This window comes from Symphalangus syndactylus, chromosome 24 (genome assembly GCF_028878055.3).
Source record: "Symphalangus syndactylus isolate Jambi chromosome 24, NHGRI_mSymSyn1-v2.1_pri, whole genome shotgun sequence".
Taxonomy (NCBI): Eukaryota; Metazoa; Chordata; class Mammalia; order Primates; family Hylobatidae; genus Symphalangus; species Symphalangus syndactylus.
The window spans coordinates 23,564,937-23,581,334 of NC_072446.2; the positions used below are offsets into that span (position 1 = coordinate 23,564,937).

At 42.8% G+C, this 16,398-nt stretch overlaps 1 protein-coding gene across 3 annotated transcripts in view; it reads right to left on the reverse strand.

Moving 5' to 3' along the window:
• The window catches only part of ARFGEF2 (ADP ribosylation factor guanine nucleotide exchange factor 2), a 116,706-nt gene that overhangs the window by 59,867 nt on the left and 40,441 nt on the right, over positions 1-16,398 (reverse strand). For 2 of the 3 annotated variants that reach the window (XM_055265515.2, XM_063633308.1), the window contains 8 exons: positions 14,524-14,592; positions 12,387-12,538; positions 8,512-8,642; positions 6,441-6,675; positions 5,043-5,142; positions 4,185-4,324; positions 2,598-2,706; positions 1,266-1,449 (listed from right to left, as the gene is read on the reverse strand). In XM_055265515.2, coding sequence (XP_055121490.1) covers positions 1,266-1,449; positions 2,598-2,706; positions 4,185-4,324; positions 5,043-5,142; positions 6,441-6,675; positions 8,512-8,642; positions 12,387-12,538; positions 14,524-14,592 — 1,120 coding nt within the window. The remainder of the gene's footprint in view (positions 1-1,265; positions 1,450-2,597; positions 2,707-4,184; positions 4,325-5,042; positions 5,143-6,440; positions 6,676-8,511; positions 8,643-12,386; positions 12,539-14,523; positions 14,593-16,398) is intronic. The other variant, XM_055265516.2, reaches the window with a different exon arrangement.

Genomic DNA, 16,398 nt, shown 5'->3' on the forward strand with positions numbered 1-16,398 from the left:
TTACTGGGTATATACCCAAAGGATTATACATCATGCTACTATAAAGACACATGCACACGTATGTTTATTGCAGCACTATTCATAGTAGCAAAAACTTGGAACCAACCAAATGTCCATCAATTATAGACTGGATTAAGAAAATGTGGCACATATACACTATGGAATACTATGCATCATAAGAAAGGATGAGTTCATGTCCTTCGCAGGGACATGGATGAAGCTGGAAACCATCATTCTGAACAAACTATCACAAGGACAGAAAACCAAACACCACATGTTTTCACTCATAGGTGGGTACTGAACAATGAGAACACTTGGACACAGGGCGGGGAATATCACACACAAAGGGGCCTGTTGTGGGGTGGGGCACAGGGGGAGGGATAGCATTAGGAGTAATACCTAACGTAAATGACGAGTTAATGGGTGCAGCAAACCAACATGGCACATGTATACCTATGTAACAAACCTGCACGTTGTGCACACATACCCTAGAACTTAAAGTATAAGAAAATAATATAAAATAAAATACCTAAAAAAAAAATTAAACAAATAAGACAAATAGTAATTTTTTGGTATGCTGAAATTTTTCATATAATATATAGGTGGAAAAAAATGCACCAATGGTGATTTTCTCAGGCAGTAATTTTTTGTTGTTGTTGTTGAGATGGAGTCTCACGCTGTCACCCAGGCTGGAGTGCAGTGGCACAATCTCGGCTCACTGCAAGCTCCGCCTCCTGGGTTCACGCCATTCTCCTGCCTCAGCCTCCTGAGTAGCTGGGACTACAGGCACCCGCCACCATGCCCAGCTAATTTTTTGTACTTTTAATAGAGACGGGGTTTCACCATGTTAGCCAGGATGGTTTCGATCTCCTCACCTCATGATCCACCTGCCTCAGCCTCCCAAAGTGCTGGGATTACAGGCATAAGCCACTGCACCGGGCCATCGCAGGCAGTAATTTTATGAGTGATTTTTACATTCTTACTTTATACTTTTCTGTATTTTCTAAATTGGTCTTATTATTTTCATTAGAAAAGGGGGAAAAAAAGGCTGCATCAACCGCACAAAGGTATTAAAGTTTTCTCTCTGTGCACAGACACACACACATACGCTCATTTACTGATTGCCTGGCTCAATCAGGCTCAGCTACAAGTGCCAGCATCAGCCTTTTGTAAACAGGCATTTCGTTTTTAGGAATCAGTCCCAGGTTCCCAGAGAAAATATGGCTTTGCTAGAATCCCTGCTAGTTAACGGCAGCCACACTCACAGCTCGATGCCGTGTTCAATGATTTCTTTTTGTTGCTTGATGACCTCGAATTGCTCAGGGTCATCCTGAACAGTTGTCTGAGTCCCCGAGGACACTGTGGACTCCATGGACGTCACACTACACCGTCTCGCCATGTCAAGGCCTTTCCCATCCCCTATTTCCTGATCCGTGAGCCTCTCCTGACCTGCAGAGAAACAAAAGTAAAGGAAGCCAAATAAGCAAGTGGGACACAGACACAGCCAAGCTAGGTCTGGCTGCACAGCTCCCTTTCCCAGACCTGCAATAGCAACAAGTCAATACTATAAGGATTATAAGCATGAAACCTTAGTATCATTCAGATACTTTACTTAAAAACTTGTTTCCTCATGAAACTTGATGAGCTAATTCTCTTTTTTTTGAGATGGAGTCTCGCACTGTCACCCTGGCTGGAGTGCAGTGGCACGATCTTGGCTCACTGCAACCTCCACCTCACAGGTTCAAGCTATTCTCCTGCCTCAGCCTCCAGAGCACCTGGGATTACAGGCGCCTGCCACCACACCCAGCTAATTTTTTGTATTTTTAGTAGAGACAGAGTTTCACTATGTTGGCCAGGCTGGTCTTGAACACCTGAACACCTGACCTCGTGATCCACCACCCTCGACCTCCCAAAGTGCTGGGGTTACAGGCATGATCCACCGTGCCCAGCCTTGATGAGCTAATTCTAAAATTCACATGAAAGAGTAAAAAAGGCAAAAAAAGATCAAGACAACTTAAAGAACAATGAATAGGAGGACTTGCCCTACAAGATACCAAAAACAAGTGTGGTACTGGTGTTAAAACAGACAAATAAACAGAACAGAATAGAAAATCCAGAAAGAAAGCCAGGCACAGTGGCTCACGTCTGTAATCCCAGAGCTTTGGGAGGCTGAGGTGGGAGGATCGCTTGAGCCCAGGAGTTTAAGGCTGCAGTGAGCTATGATCGCACCACTGTACTCCAGCCTGGGTAATGGAAAGAGACTCTGTCTCTTTAAAAAAATTAAAACTCCAGAAACAGACTTACATACATAGGAAAATGTGGTATACCATAAAGGTGATGCTTTGAATCAGTGAGGGAATGAACAACTACTAAAAAGGCACTGGAGCAACTGGCTCTGTATTTGAAACAATGAAGTTACAGCATAACTTCACACAACTCCAGATGCATCAAAAAGCAGAACTTTCAAAATAATATAGGTATTTAGCTAACTAAAAAGGCTTTTTCAATGCTAAGACAACTATACTAAGACAACTGTTCCCAGCAGTCGTAGGAGCCTATTATGAATGGAGGTGGGTGTGGCAGCAATGCTGTCTCACCGAGGCTGGTCTGGTGGTTGGGATTCACATACAGGTCTTTGCTCCACTCCACCATGCACTTGAGAATGGACACGAGGCACTCCAGGCCTTTCTTCCTCAGGCTGAGCTCCTAAGGGACGAAGTCACATGGGAAAGAGACTTAACAGAAAAATGAAGAGAACAGACATCTACGAGGCTTTCTGGGACCCCAGTGAGGCTAAGAGATAAATCACTGACAGTCAGTGCTATTAAGGATGAAACAAACCCAGAGCTAAGAAGTGACAAGTATCAAGGATACATTGCAAAAGCCCTGGACATCTCTAAAGGTGCTCATTATAAACACCCCAGCGGCAAAAATACGGGATATGTGTTTTCCTAAAATGAACAATGTTATTTGGATTTTTAAAAGAAGTTTTCATTCATTGCTTGTGATTAAAAAAAAAATTTTAATTTTTATATTTTTTAAAAAATAACAAGGTCTTGGCCAGGCGCTGTGGCTCACGCCTGTAATCCCAGCACTTTGGGAGGCCGAGGTGGGTGGACCACCTGAAGTAAGGAATTCAAGACCAGCCTGGACAATATGGTGAAACCCTGTCTCAAATCAGCCGGGTGTGGTGGCAGACACCTGTAATCCCTGCCACTCGGGAGGCTGAGGCAGGAGAATCACTTGAACCTGGGAGGCGGACGTTGCAGTGAGCTGAGATTGCGCCACTGCACTCCAGCCTGGGTGACAGAGTGAGATTCTGTCTAAAAAAAAAAAAAAAAAAAAAAAAAATCACACTCAAATAACAAATAACAAGGTCTTAACCAGTGACTGAAAAAAAGGAGAAAAGAACCTTGAATTATGCTGTAAGTGACTGTGGATACAACGTATCCCCTAAATACCCACAAATGCATTCAATTTTAAGGCTCACCCTTTAAGTAAATAAAAATACTGATTTTCAAAAATAAATAGTATTCTTAATTAACAAGTTGAATATGAGTTGCAGATCATCTAAAAAAATTGCAAATATTTTAGATTCAAAACAGCATCTCAGACAGCATAGATCTCTGTGATTCTAATGACAACTATGACCATCTTTTAGGAAAAATGCCCATATACCAAAATTCTACACATAATCCCAGGGAGCTCGGAGACCCTCTGACCAGTTCATTCAGAAACCTACAGTTAAGCATCCTATTTTCTTTGTAGGTGCTCTAATGAGGTATTGTGCTACTAGCCAATCTCCTTTGCCTCTGTTGCAGACTGGGATCTTGTTTTCCATGCTATCTTTGGAAGGGTGACTGAGAATGAATTTGCTTCCTATGGGTCTCAGCTCAAAGGTCACCTTCTAAGGGATACTACCCTAATGACCCCATTAAGAATTACAGCACCCCACCTCCAGCACTTCCTCTCTGCCATCCCTGCTTTATTCTTCTCTGCAGCCCTTATGATCATCTGAACTGATTTCTTTAATGTCGTTTCATGATGGCAGGAAGTGTGTGAATATGTATGTCTGTTTTGTTCACTGCTGTATCAAGGACAGTGCCTGGCATGTGGTGGCACTCAATAAATGTTTATTGGAATGAATAAACTTTAATATAATTGAGTGTCCACACTGTTTTTACCTGCAGAGGTGTCATTCCCAGCTCATGTCCACTTCTTCCCTGAGCAATTTTGGATAAATCATTTACAAGGCGCTCGAAAATGTTAGCAGCATTTAAATCACAGTCGTAGTTGACATAAATATCCACAACACACTGGGCATCTTGGAAAATAACATACAAGTATCAGAAATTCTGATCAAATGGCAGTTAGGTTTTCTTATCAAACAAGATGTTTGCCAACAAATTTCCCCAGTGAACTACAGACTCCGGTGGCCGCATCTCACTCGGGAAACACATGTTGGAAGTACTAGGAAGCTGGAAGACAGGAGGTTGTTTTCAGGCCTGCTTCTGAGCAAATTGAAATCTCGGGCAGTTCATTCCACCCATCCAAGCCTCACTTTTCTCATCAAGGAAGGGGCTAACAATTGCCTGACCCACCTCTTAAAGTTGTGTCACTCTTACAAAATTACATTTGATGCCAGACAAGCAGGATGCTTACTTTGAGGCCACACAATTGTATAGTGTAAGGTAAATCCACATTTACTGTAGCACCCAATCAAAAATTGGCACCACCAGTATCTTAGGTCCTATGATTAACAGTACTCAGCTTGTAGGTAATGTAACCAAGTGTCCCAGTCTGACGAGATTAGGGGGTTTCTGAGACATGAGACTTTTAGTGCTAAAACCAGGAAGTCCTTGGCAAACCAGCCTGAGTTGGTCATCCTCTAAAAAAGGAGAGGTGGGGCAGGACTAGGTTAGAATTAGCCTTTTATTTCCAATCCTTCTTTAAAACTCTAAAAGTTTTAAAAGTCTTAATCTGAGCTGTGGCAAATCAAAGCATCAAAAGTCCAGTGGATGAGTGTCCCCAGGTGGAAATACCTGCACAGATCCTCGTCAGAGTCTGAATGACCATCCACCTGTGCTCAAAAGAACTTGTTGATGTTTCTAAAATGTTCAGGAAAATCTCTTTGAAAAAGACCTATATGACATAAAGACAAAGGAGGACACTAATTAACAGTTTCAACCAGGGCTCAAAACCTCCGAAGTCTTCAGCAGCCAACCCGATCGTGCAGTAAGTAAAGCACCCTGGGCAGAAGAAGAGTGGAGTGCCCACCTGGCTGGGCAGCACTGAGATCCTGGCCTTGGTGGGGATGGCTGACAGGGTGGGGCCCATCGGGGAGCTGCCAATTGGAAATGCAGGATCCATGCTGTGACTTTTTGGAGAAACCAGAAATCTGGATTTTCATGTAAAATAGGATTTCTCAATTTGGCAACTAATCTAAATGATTTTAAACAATTTACAGACCAAACAGATACGTTCAGGGGGCTGAGCCCAGCACACAGACCATATCCTTTGGTTAAAATGAAAGGCACATAAGATCTGGGGGCAGTAACTTTTTTTTTTTTTTTTTAGATGGAGTCTTGCTCTGTTGCCCAGACTGGAGTGCAGTGGCATGATCTCGGCTCACTGCAAGCTCCACCTCCCTGGTTCATGCCATTCTCCTGCCTCAGCCTCCCGAGTAGCTGGGACTACGGGCGCCCACCACCACGCCCGGCTAATTTTTTGTATTTTTAGTAGAGACAGGGTTTCACCGTGTTAGCCAGGATGTCTCGATCTGCTGACCTTGTGATCCGCCTGCCTCAGCCTCCCAAAGTGCTGGGATTACAGGCGTGAGCCACGGCGCCCAGCCTGGGGGCAGTAACTTTTTTTTTTTTTTTTTTTTATTTTTTTATTTTTTGAGACGGAGTCTCGCTGTGTTGCCCAGGCTGGAGTGCAGTGGCACGATCTCGGCTCACTGCAAGCTCCGGCTCCCGGGTTCACGCCATTCTCCTGCCTCAGCCTCCCGAGTAGCTGGGACTACAGGCGCCCGCCAACACACCCGGCTAATTTTTTGTATTTTTAGTAGAGACGGGGTTTCACCGTGTTAGCCAGGATGGTCTCGATCTCCTGACCTCGTGATCCGCCCGCCTCGGCCTCCCAAAGTGCTGGGATTACAGGCTTGAGCCACCGCGCCCGGCAGTAACTTTTTATAAAAAGATATTTGCTTACTCATTCAAAAAGTTCTGATTTACTGGGGTGCCAGCCGATGAATATGCCATCTACCCTCCCTGCGCCTGCACACTCCTGAGTTCTGGGATGGTAAGATATGAAACATTTTCATGAACCATTTTCCTAATGCTTAGTGTAATATTAGCAGCATTCTCAATATTGAGTATTATTATTAATGACTAATAATAATAGTAAATAATCAAATGAAAAAACTTTGGAATCCGTACCTCTATCTGCATTTTCAAGTGCATTTTAAAGTTTGAAAGAAGAGTAAGAAAAATGGCAAGAGAGAGCTCAAAGACATCAGGCACTGAAGAGACGCCGTTTTTGGACAAGGCCACACAGAGATATTGCTTGATTGCATTGATGAACATCTCGTGAGTCCTGAATACGGGGCCAGCATTTTGCAACACAGAGAGGAGCAGCTGCAGGGAAACCACCTTGGAACGCAGCTCATGGGATCTGGCAAAGAAAACGAAAAACCACAACAGTGCTAAAAGAAAAAATGTCACACAGTATGTTTCTTGAGAAGGCCTTGCTCCTTTACCAGTGAGCAGAATTTTAAAGAATTAATAGCACCTAAATGTCAGGAGAATGAGGGCAGATGGCATGAGTTGGGTCCTTCTGGAATTGCAGGCCCTTTGAGAACAAGAGTTGCCAACTCCTCTTTGTCTCTCTCCATCACAAAGTAGAGAATACAGCAGGAGCAAAGTGTCAACTGATTCTGGAGAGCGAGTTCTGCAACTGTACTGCAAGAATCAACGACTTTACATCACTTGTGGGAGGCTGAGACACCTGGCTCACCCTGTCTTCACACACCATGAAGATGGTGCTCTTTATCCACCTACCTCACAGCCCTCCCTCCCCACTGTCCATCCCCGAGTTCAGGTATGGTAAGAAATGGTACATTTTCATGAACTACTTTCTTAACACTTATTTTTATTTTATTTATTTATTTATATTTTGAGACGGAGTTTCGCTCTTTTTGTCCAGGCTGGAGTGCAATGGCACAAATCTCGGCTCACTGCAACCTCCGCCTCCTGGGTTCAAGCAATTCTCCTGCCTCAGCCTCCCGAGTAGCTGGGATTACAGGCGCCTGCCACCGTGCCCAGCTAATTTTTTGTATTTTTAGTAGAGATGGGGTTTCACCATGTTAGCCAGGACGGTCTTGATCTCTTGACCTCAGGATCCGCCTGCCTCGGCCTCCCAAAGTGCTGGGATTACAGGCGTGAGCCACTGCACCCAGCCTATTTTTATTTTTTAAAATTTATTGTTGTTCTGTTGCCCAGGCTAGAGTTCAGTGACATGATCTCGGCTCACTGCAACCTCTGCCTCTTGGGTTCAAGCGATTCTCTTGCCTCAGCTTCCCGAGTGGCTGGGATTACAGGCATGTACCAGCATACTCAGCTAATTTTTGTATTTTTAGTAGAAGTGGGGTTTCATCTTGTTGGCCAGGCTGGTCTCAAACTCCTGGCCTCAAGTGATCCACCCGCCTCGGCCTCCCAGAGTGCTGGGATTATAGGCGTGAGCCACTGCACCTGGCCTATTTTCCTAATACCTATCATAGTATTAGCAGCATTTGCAATAGATGAATTGAGGATTATTAATGACTAATGACAGGAACAATAGTGATAATTTATAAAGTACAAGGCCCCATGCTCAGGACAACACCGATATTTCATTTAATCAATCCTGTAAGATCATTTTCTATATTCCCATTTTTCAGATGAGGCTTAGCAAGTCATATAGCCAAGGAGCTGCTCTCAAGTGGAGGATACAAGATCTAAATGCAGCTCTTTCTGGCTCTGAAGCCTCTGCTTTCCTCACTCCACAGCGCTGACATCCTTGTAGTAGTTTGTTTACTACAAAGAAATATTTGGCTTCCCTGTGTTGAATCTGGGGCTTACATCTGTATCGACGAAGCAGAGGTTTCCAACAGAACAGGGAACTGAGGTTTGCAGGCATCCTGTCCCTCCACACCCCACATCAAGAGATTCAATCCACTAGCTAGTAAAAATGTGTTTTTTATGTGTTCAGTAAACAGACTATTTTTTAGCATTCATATGCCAAGAAAAGCAAAACTGGGCAAAATCTTGGTTGGTGGGGATACAGAGACAACTCAATATGAAAGGACTCTAGAGACTGCATGAGTCTGAAAAGTTGTAAAACCGTTCCTGCACTTACACTGACAAAGAGACATGACACTGAAACTTCCTGGAACAAGGGGAGTGTGAAACACAGTACCATGTGCTGCTGGATCATTGGATTGAAGATGGCCAAGAACTGCTGTCTGCTTACTTTGGGTCTGGAGGGCCTTCACCAAGGGGTTTCATGGACAGCTTGCACAGGGAGCGGAACACAAGGAAGGCATCCTTCTGCAGAACGTGGGAGAACCTGGCAGCCACTTGATGTCCTTGTGCATCCAATTCCTAGGATTAGAAACAAACATTAGCTGGGTGTGGTGGCACGCACCTGTAGTCCCAGCTACTCTGGAGGCTGATGCAGGAGGATCCACTGAGCTGAGGAGGTCAAGGCTGCAGTAAGCCATGATGGCACCGCTGCACTCCAATCTGGGGAACATAGTGAGACCATATCTCAAAAAATAAAAAGGGAGAGGGCAAAACAAAAGCTAACTCTTACCAAAAATAAGAAATGTAATTATCTCATGGAAATTCAAATTCTTCTATTTAATAGAGAGATGAGGGATGTGGGGGAGGGGAGGATATGACAAAATAGGAGCCATTACAGCAATTCTACAACCTTGTTTCTTGTTCTTCAGAGTTGGTATGGGTGGTTTAAAATGAAAAATGATCAAAAGTTAAGCTGCAAAAAACCCAAAACTAATACAGGTAATTATATTAGCTTGGGTAAGAAAGGTATTTCTAAGAATACTATTGTAAGCCAGGTGCAATGAATGGCTCACGCCTGTAATCCCAACACTTTGGGAGGCCAAGGTGGGCAGATCAGTTCAGGTCAGGAGTTCCACACCAACTTGGCCAACATGGTGAAACCTCATCTCTGCTATCCCAGCTTCTTGGGAGGCTAAGACAGGAGAATCGCTTGAACCTGGGAGGCAAAGGTTGCAGTGAGCCAAGATCGCGGCACTACACTCCAGCCTGGGTGACCAAAAAAAAAAAAAAAAAGTAAAAAAGGCCGGGCGCGGTGGCTCACGCTTGTAATCCCAGCACTTTGGGAGGCCGAGGCGGGCGGATCACGAGGTCAGGAGATCGAGACCAGAGTGAAACCCCATCTCTACTAAAAATACAAAAAATTAGCCGGGCGTGGTGGCGGGCGCCTGTAGTCCCAGCTACTCGGGAGGCTGAGGCAGGAAAATGGCGTGAACCCGGGAGGCGGAGGTTGCAGTGAGCCGAGATCGCGCCACTGCACTCCAGCCTGGGTGACAGAGCGAGACTCCGTCTCAAAAAAAAAAAAAAAAAAAAAAAAGTAAAAAAAAGAATACCATTGCAACTATTGCACGATAAATGGGTAACAAAGGATAGGTATTACAAAATAAACTTTTTCTTTTTTTTTTTTTTTTTGAGACGGAGTCTAGCTCTGTCGCCCAGGCTGGAGTGCAGTGGCGTGCTCTCGGCTCACTGCAAGCTCTGCCTCCCGGGTTCACGCCATTCTCCTGCCTCAGCCTCTCCGAGTAGCTGGGACTACAGGCGCCTGCCACTACGCCCGGCCAATTTTTTTGTATTTTTAGTAGAGACGGGGTTTCACCGTGGTCTTGATCTCCTGACCTTGTGATCCGCCCGCCTCGGCCTCCCAAAGTGCTGGGATTACAAGCGTGAGCCACCGTGCCCGGCCCTAAACTTTTTCTTAAAAGTTAAAAAAAAATAAACTTTTTTTTTAAAAAAAGGTAAATTACATTTAAAAGCAAAATATAAAAATAAAATTTTTTGGCCAGGTGCGGTGGCTCACGCCTGTAATCCCAGCACTTTGGGAGGCTGAGGCGGGCAGATCACGAGGTCAGGAGATTGAGACCATACTGGCCAACACGGTGAAATCCCATCTCTACTAAAAATACAAAAAATTAGCCAGGCGTGGTGGCGGGCACCTATAGTCCCAGCTACTTGAGAGGCTGAGGCAGGAGAATGGCAAGAACCTGAGAGGCAGAGCTTGCAGTGAGCCAAGATTGCGCCACTGCCCTCCAGCCTGGGCAACAGAGCGAGACTCCATCTCAATAAAATAAAATAAAATTAAAAAAAATATATAATAAAGATTAATATCCCCCACATATAAAAGTTCTTGTAATTCATTATGGAAATATGAAAACCTTCCTCCCAAATGAAAAAAAACATGGATAAGCAATGTACCAATAAATGCAAATGATAAAGAAATCTAAATGACCTTATTACTCATCATTAGAGTAGGAGCTTTCTCCTATCAGACTAGCAAAGATTTGAATAAAGGCTACTGCCTAGTTTTAATGAGGGAATGGGAAAATGGGTATTGAGAGATTAAAGGTGGACAGGTATTCAAGTAGTACCTTCCCAGAAGACTGACTTGGTGTTAAATATCAAAAGCCTTAAAACTTCCAACTCTCACTCTCTTTCATTCATTTACTTATGAGACATGATCTTGCTACATTTATTTATTTATGAGATGGGGTCTCGCTATGTTCCCCTGGCTGGACTTCTGGGCTCACACGATCTTCCAGCCTCAGCCTCCTGAGTAGCTGGGAATACAGAAGCATGCTATTACACTCAGCTAAAACTTCCAACTCTTGAACCATCAATACTACTTGCAGGAATTTATACCTAAGAAAGAATTAAGAGTTATCTATAAGGATATTCATTATAGAACCATTTCCTATGATAAAACTGGAATAATCTAAAAACCCAATAAGGAATTGGTTAATAGATTACAGTGATCCATACAGAATTTTACATGGCCATTAAAAATTTTTGTTAGCTCTACATATACTGATAGGGGAAGATGCCCATCATATAGTGTTGAGCCAACGAAGCAAATTGCAGCTTAGCATATAACACGAGTCCCTTGTACAGATTTAAGCGTGTCCTCAAGGGGGGAAAAAACATTATTCTGGTTGGATACAGTGGCTCAAGCCTGTAAACCCAGCACTTTGGGAAGCTGAGGTGGGCAGATTGCTTGAGCCTAGTTCAAGATCACCCTGGGCAATATAGTGAGACCATGTCTCTACAAATAATAATAAAAAATTAGCCAGGTATGGTGGTGCATGCCTGTAGTCCCAGATACTCAGGGGGCTGAAGTGGCGGGATCATCTGAGCCCAGGAAGAGACGGCTGCAGTGAGTCGAGATCACAACACTGCACTCTAACCTAGGTGACAGGTTTGAGACTCTGTCTCAAACAAACAAGAACAACAAACCCTTATTCTTTTTATGTATAAAGCACAGACATACATGTAGCATATGGATATCCAGTTTATTGCTGGCATTACAACTTAATGGGGGATGATGATTAGGAAAAAATGTCTACAAAGTTTTCTTGGAGGAAGGGGCAATAATGAAAAAGACTGAGAAACACTGGTAAAAAGACAAAGAAAGTGGGGTCTAGAGAGACACTCACATCATATTACTTCCTATTTTGAATGTTTATATTTAATTTTAAAGCAACTTTTAAGAGAACAGTAAGGCTATTTAAAAGTATAATGTGGCAGGCATATCTATGGGCCTGAGAGAATGTTCATAATATAAACTCTTTAAACAGCAGATTGCAACACAGGATACATATTGTATTATTCTATTTAAGTGGAAAAATACGTGAGATGGAGAAAAATCTAGAAGGATATAAGTAAGATGTTAATAAGGGCAATCTATGGGTTATGGATGGCTTTCAATACAGTCATACTGACTTTTCAATACAGAGAAGGAAAGACAGGTAACTATATATTTTATTTTTCTATAATGAATATATACTATTTTGAGAGAGAAGAAAAGTGGCAAGAAATTTAAGTATTAGAAGTCTGAGTAAACAGGGTTTAATAATGATGTTATATACCAAGCAACATTAGCACATTCTAAGAACTGAACCTGCTAATACAAAGAATATCAGCCCAGGACTGTGTGACTAATAAATGAACAGGGCTTGATTATTTTAGTTGCTTCTTTTGAGAAAAGATTTAATTCTGCATCTTTTGAAAAAGTAAAAATGGCAATGAGTCCACAGAGGATGATCACCAACATACCAGATTATCTGCTGACGACAAGGACTGCCTGTCATCGGCTATCCCGTTGGTCTGTGAGTTTTCATCAACTCCTGGGGGAATAGCACATTCCTGGCACTCCAGTTCACCTAGAACTCTCTCAGGTTCTGCCAGACCATGCTTTTCCACTGCTTCTTAAAACACAAGTACAAAGTCATAGCCAAATTAGTATTGTACTTACCCTTAAGGGCTGCCTGACACCAAAAAGAAGTTATCTGTGAACCTCCCAGCTGTTGTTTTTTCCCCTTTTCCTGTGCCACCAGCCCATGACTGACATAATCCTGGAAAAGCCTTGGCCAAAGTGATGCTTAAGCTTTACGAGTGTTTGTTATCCACAGCCCCACTGCCAGGGCCACAGCAACATACAATTCTCTCCAGATCAATGGTGCCTCCAGAACTGTGTAATGCAGCAGCCCTGCCCACCCCCATTCACTTTTGAAAAAGATTAGAAGCAGCTAAACATGAAAGGTACAGATTTTTTTAAAGTACCATTAATAAAGGAATTAGAGAAGAGCCAGTTATGACAGAAAACCTTAGTCACAGAGAAAACATGTAAACCCGAGCTTCTTGGCAGCCATGTGAAAAAAAGGAAATAATTAAAATAAAGAATTAAATAGATTTCATCATTTAATGAAGGAAAGCATATCTGATGATCAGCAGAGCAATGAAACTCTAAGAAAAATTTATAATGTGGTTTTTTATGTAGATAAGGGACATGAAACAATGAGAACAATTTTCAATAATAGCTTCACAAAGCATATTTCATTCAATAAATATTTATCAAGCGCGTATTATGTACCAGGCTCTGCAGTAGCGGCTGGAGGACACAAAGTAAACAAGACAAACATCCATTATGTGATGACTTCTTGTATAGACCCCAGAAACAAATCTAAAGGTATGAAATAAAATTTTTCTATTTTACAGGCATTTCTATAAGAAGTTAAATAAATAATAGAATATGTATATAGCTTTGTGGTACCTTAACAAAAAGATAGGGCTTAGAAAAGTGGCTTTCAAATCTTGACCTCTGTAAGAAATTAATTTATAAAATTGTATCCCGGTATAGACACGGGCACATAAGTAACGGAAACACATTTCATGAAACAATACTTAACATTATATATACACAGATACAGTCAGATCATTTGTACTCTGTTTCATTTTACTCTCATTTAAAAAAAAGCTGATGAAAACCCATTAAGATTTTGATTACTGGACAAATTCATAGTTTATTGGCATTGGAACAAAGTGTTCAACATACACCCACTGACCTGAGATTTTGGGTAGAAACAAAGAAAAAAGATCATCTAATAGTCATTCGGAGCCACACAAGTTTAATTCCACTGAAACCATACCATGAGGCACTTATGAATGAAGCCTAACAAAATAAAGCTTCCCTGTACACCTGATACCTGCTGACATGTGGACTGCCCCCTTGACACATCAATGGCTGGCCATGAAAACTCAGCTCCAATGGACATGGATCTCAGGGCTCCAGCCCACTCCTAGAAAAACCTGGACATCCCTTAATCCACAAGGGATATGGAACGGCCCTTGGCATCTCTATGCGGAGCATCTAAGCCTAACACAGTCAGACTATGTGTCTTTTTTTTGAGATGGAGTCTCGCTCTGTCACCCAGGCTGAAGTGCAGTGGTGCGTTCTCGGCTCACTGCAACCTCCACCATCCAGGTTCAAGCAATTCTCCCGCCTCAGCCTCCCGAAAAGCTGGGACTACAGGCGTGCGCCACCATGCCCGGCTACTTTTTGTATTTTTAGTAGACAGGGTTTCACCATATTGGCCAGGCTGGTCTCGAACTCCTGACCTTGTGATCCACCCACCTTGGCCTCCCAAAGTGCTGGGATTACAGGCGTGAGCCACCGCGCCTGGCCCAGACTATGTTTCTTAAACCCAACCCAAATGAGACTAAAATCAGTCAGTAAAAACAAGTCATTTTTGAATCCCACACAAAAGATGGGCAGACGTGGGAAGATTCAGTTTCCATGAGCTCCACGAGTTCTTAGGGCAGGGAAGAGGAAACTCCACCACTAAAATATTTTGCTGAGGACTTTTTGGAGGAATGAGGGAAGAGGAAAGGCTGGGTTGTCCTTGATTCTTACCTTTAATGGCAGATGTGACTACATCTTCCAAGATGTCCTTCACCACCTCCTGGGCTCCGTCATCAGTCCCTACACACACATCCAAATATACAAAACACACGTGGGCATTTTCAGGAAAAACAAAGGAAGAGAGGAAAAGGAGATTATGGGGAATTACATTTCAGAAGGTAAAGGGTGCAAATAAGTTCTCCCCAAGGCCAAATCTGATTGTGCCAATGGAGGACAACTTCCTTGAAATCTGGAAACTTAGGCAGCATCTGTTCTGCTTTTGAGGTTCCCTTTGTGGAACACTAAAACCCCACTGGCTTATACTACTCTCTTCCTTCCTAAGTCCCAGTGGCTCAGCCCAGGGCCCTCCCCACCACCCCCAAATTGGAGGCAAGAGCTCGATTTTATCCAGCTAGGGTTCCTGGCAGAACAAATGGAGCTTTCTCTTGTGCCTTAGCCTCGGGGACCAACGAGTCTTGGTAAATGACATGCCTTCTGCTGCTTTGCCTTCCCACACTGTAAACCCAGAATCTGGCATGAGATTTCCAATGTGATAGTTAAGGATTTATTAAACTTTTATGAAATTATTCTGTAAAATGTTAACTGTTTAAGTAGAAGAGGTTCAGTATCTCTTACTCCACCCCCCCAACCCCCCAGAAAACTAGTTCTGGGAAAGAGCTTATATAAAGTAAACAGTTCTTGACCAGATGTTTAGAAGTAAACATTACTTTTTTTTTTTTTTTTTTTTTTGAGACAGAGTTTTGCTCTCTTGCCCAGGCTGAAGTGCAATGGCACCATCCCAGCTTACTGCAACCTCCGCCTCCTTGGTTCAAGCAATCCTCCCGCCTCCTCACCACGCCTGGCTAATTTTTGTAGTTTTAGTAGAGATGAGGTTTCTCTATGTTGCCTAGGGTGGCCTTGAACTCCTGAGTTCAAGTGATCCACCCACCTCGGCATCGCAAAGTGCTGGGATTACAAGCATGAGCCATTGTACCTGGCCTAACATTACTCATTTATAAAACATCACGTTGACCAAAAAAGCCATCACCTTAAAAAAGCAAAACCAAAATAATCCTTTGACTGTGTATTAATGAGAATTTTCAACCCAGCCACCATTTTTATGAGTTCAATGCTTGATCTATAAGGTCCTGAAGGGCAGTGCTAAGTATTTTCATTTCCACTGGGCACTTAACACCCTGGAACTATCTGTGTGGCAAAGTAAATTCGTGTGGGAAATACTGATGTTATAAACTTTTCCTAGAAGGCAAAGGGAACTTGAAATTAGAAAACCCCAGAAACAGTCACAATTGCTAAACTCACTTCTTCATCTAAAAAGGATGATTTAGACTAGATCACTGTTACTCAAACTTTAGTCATTCTCAAATCACCTTCATAACTTTTGCCACATTCATGCACCACTATAATATTATATATTATTATGTATTTTAAATATACTGTTATGCACCACATAACAACTTTTGGTCAATGAGGCACCACATATACAATAGTGGTCCAGGATGATTACAAATGGAGCTGAAAAATTCCTATTGCCTAGTGACATCATAGCCGTCATTATGTCACAGAACAACTTATTACTTATATTTGTGGTGATGCTGGTGTGAACAAACCTACTGTGCTACCAGTCATATAAAAGAATAGCACATGCAATTCTGTATAGTACATAATAATTGGTAATAAACCACTGTTATTAGTTTATTATTTATTTTTTATTTATTATTTGAGACGGAGTTTCACTCTTGTTGCCCAGGCTGGAGTGCAGTGGAGCAATCCCAGCTCACTACAGCCTCCGCCTCCCAGGTTCAAGCAATTCTCCTGCCTCAGCCTCCTGAGTAGCTGGGATTACAGGCATGAGCCACCATGCCCGGC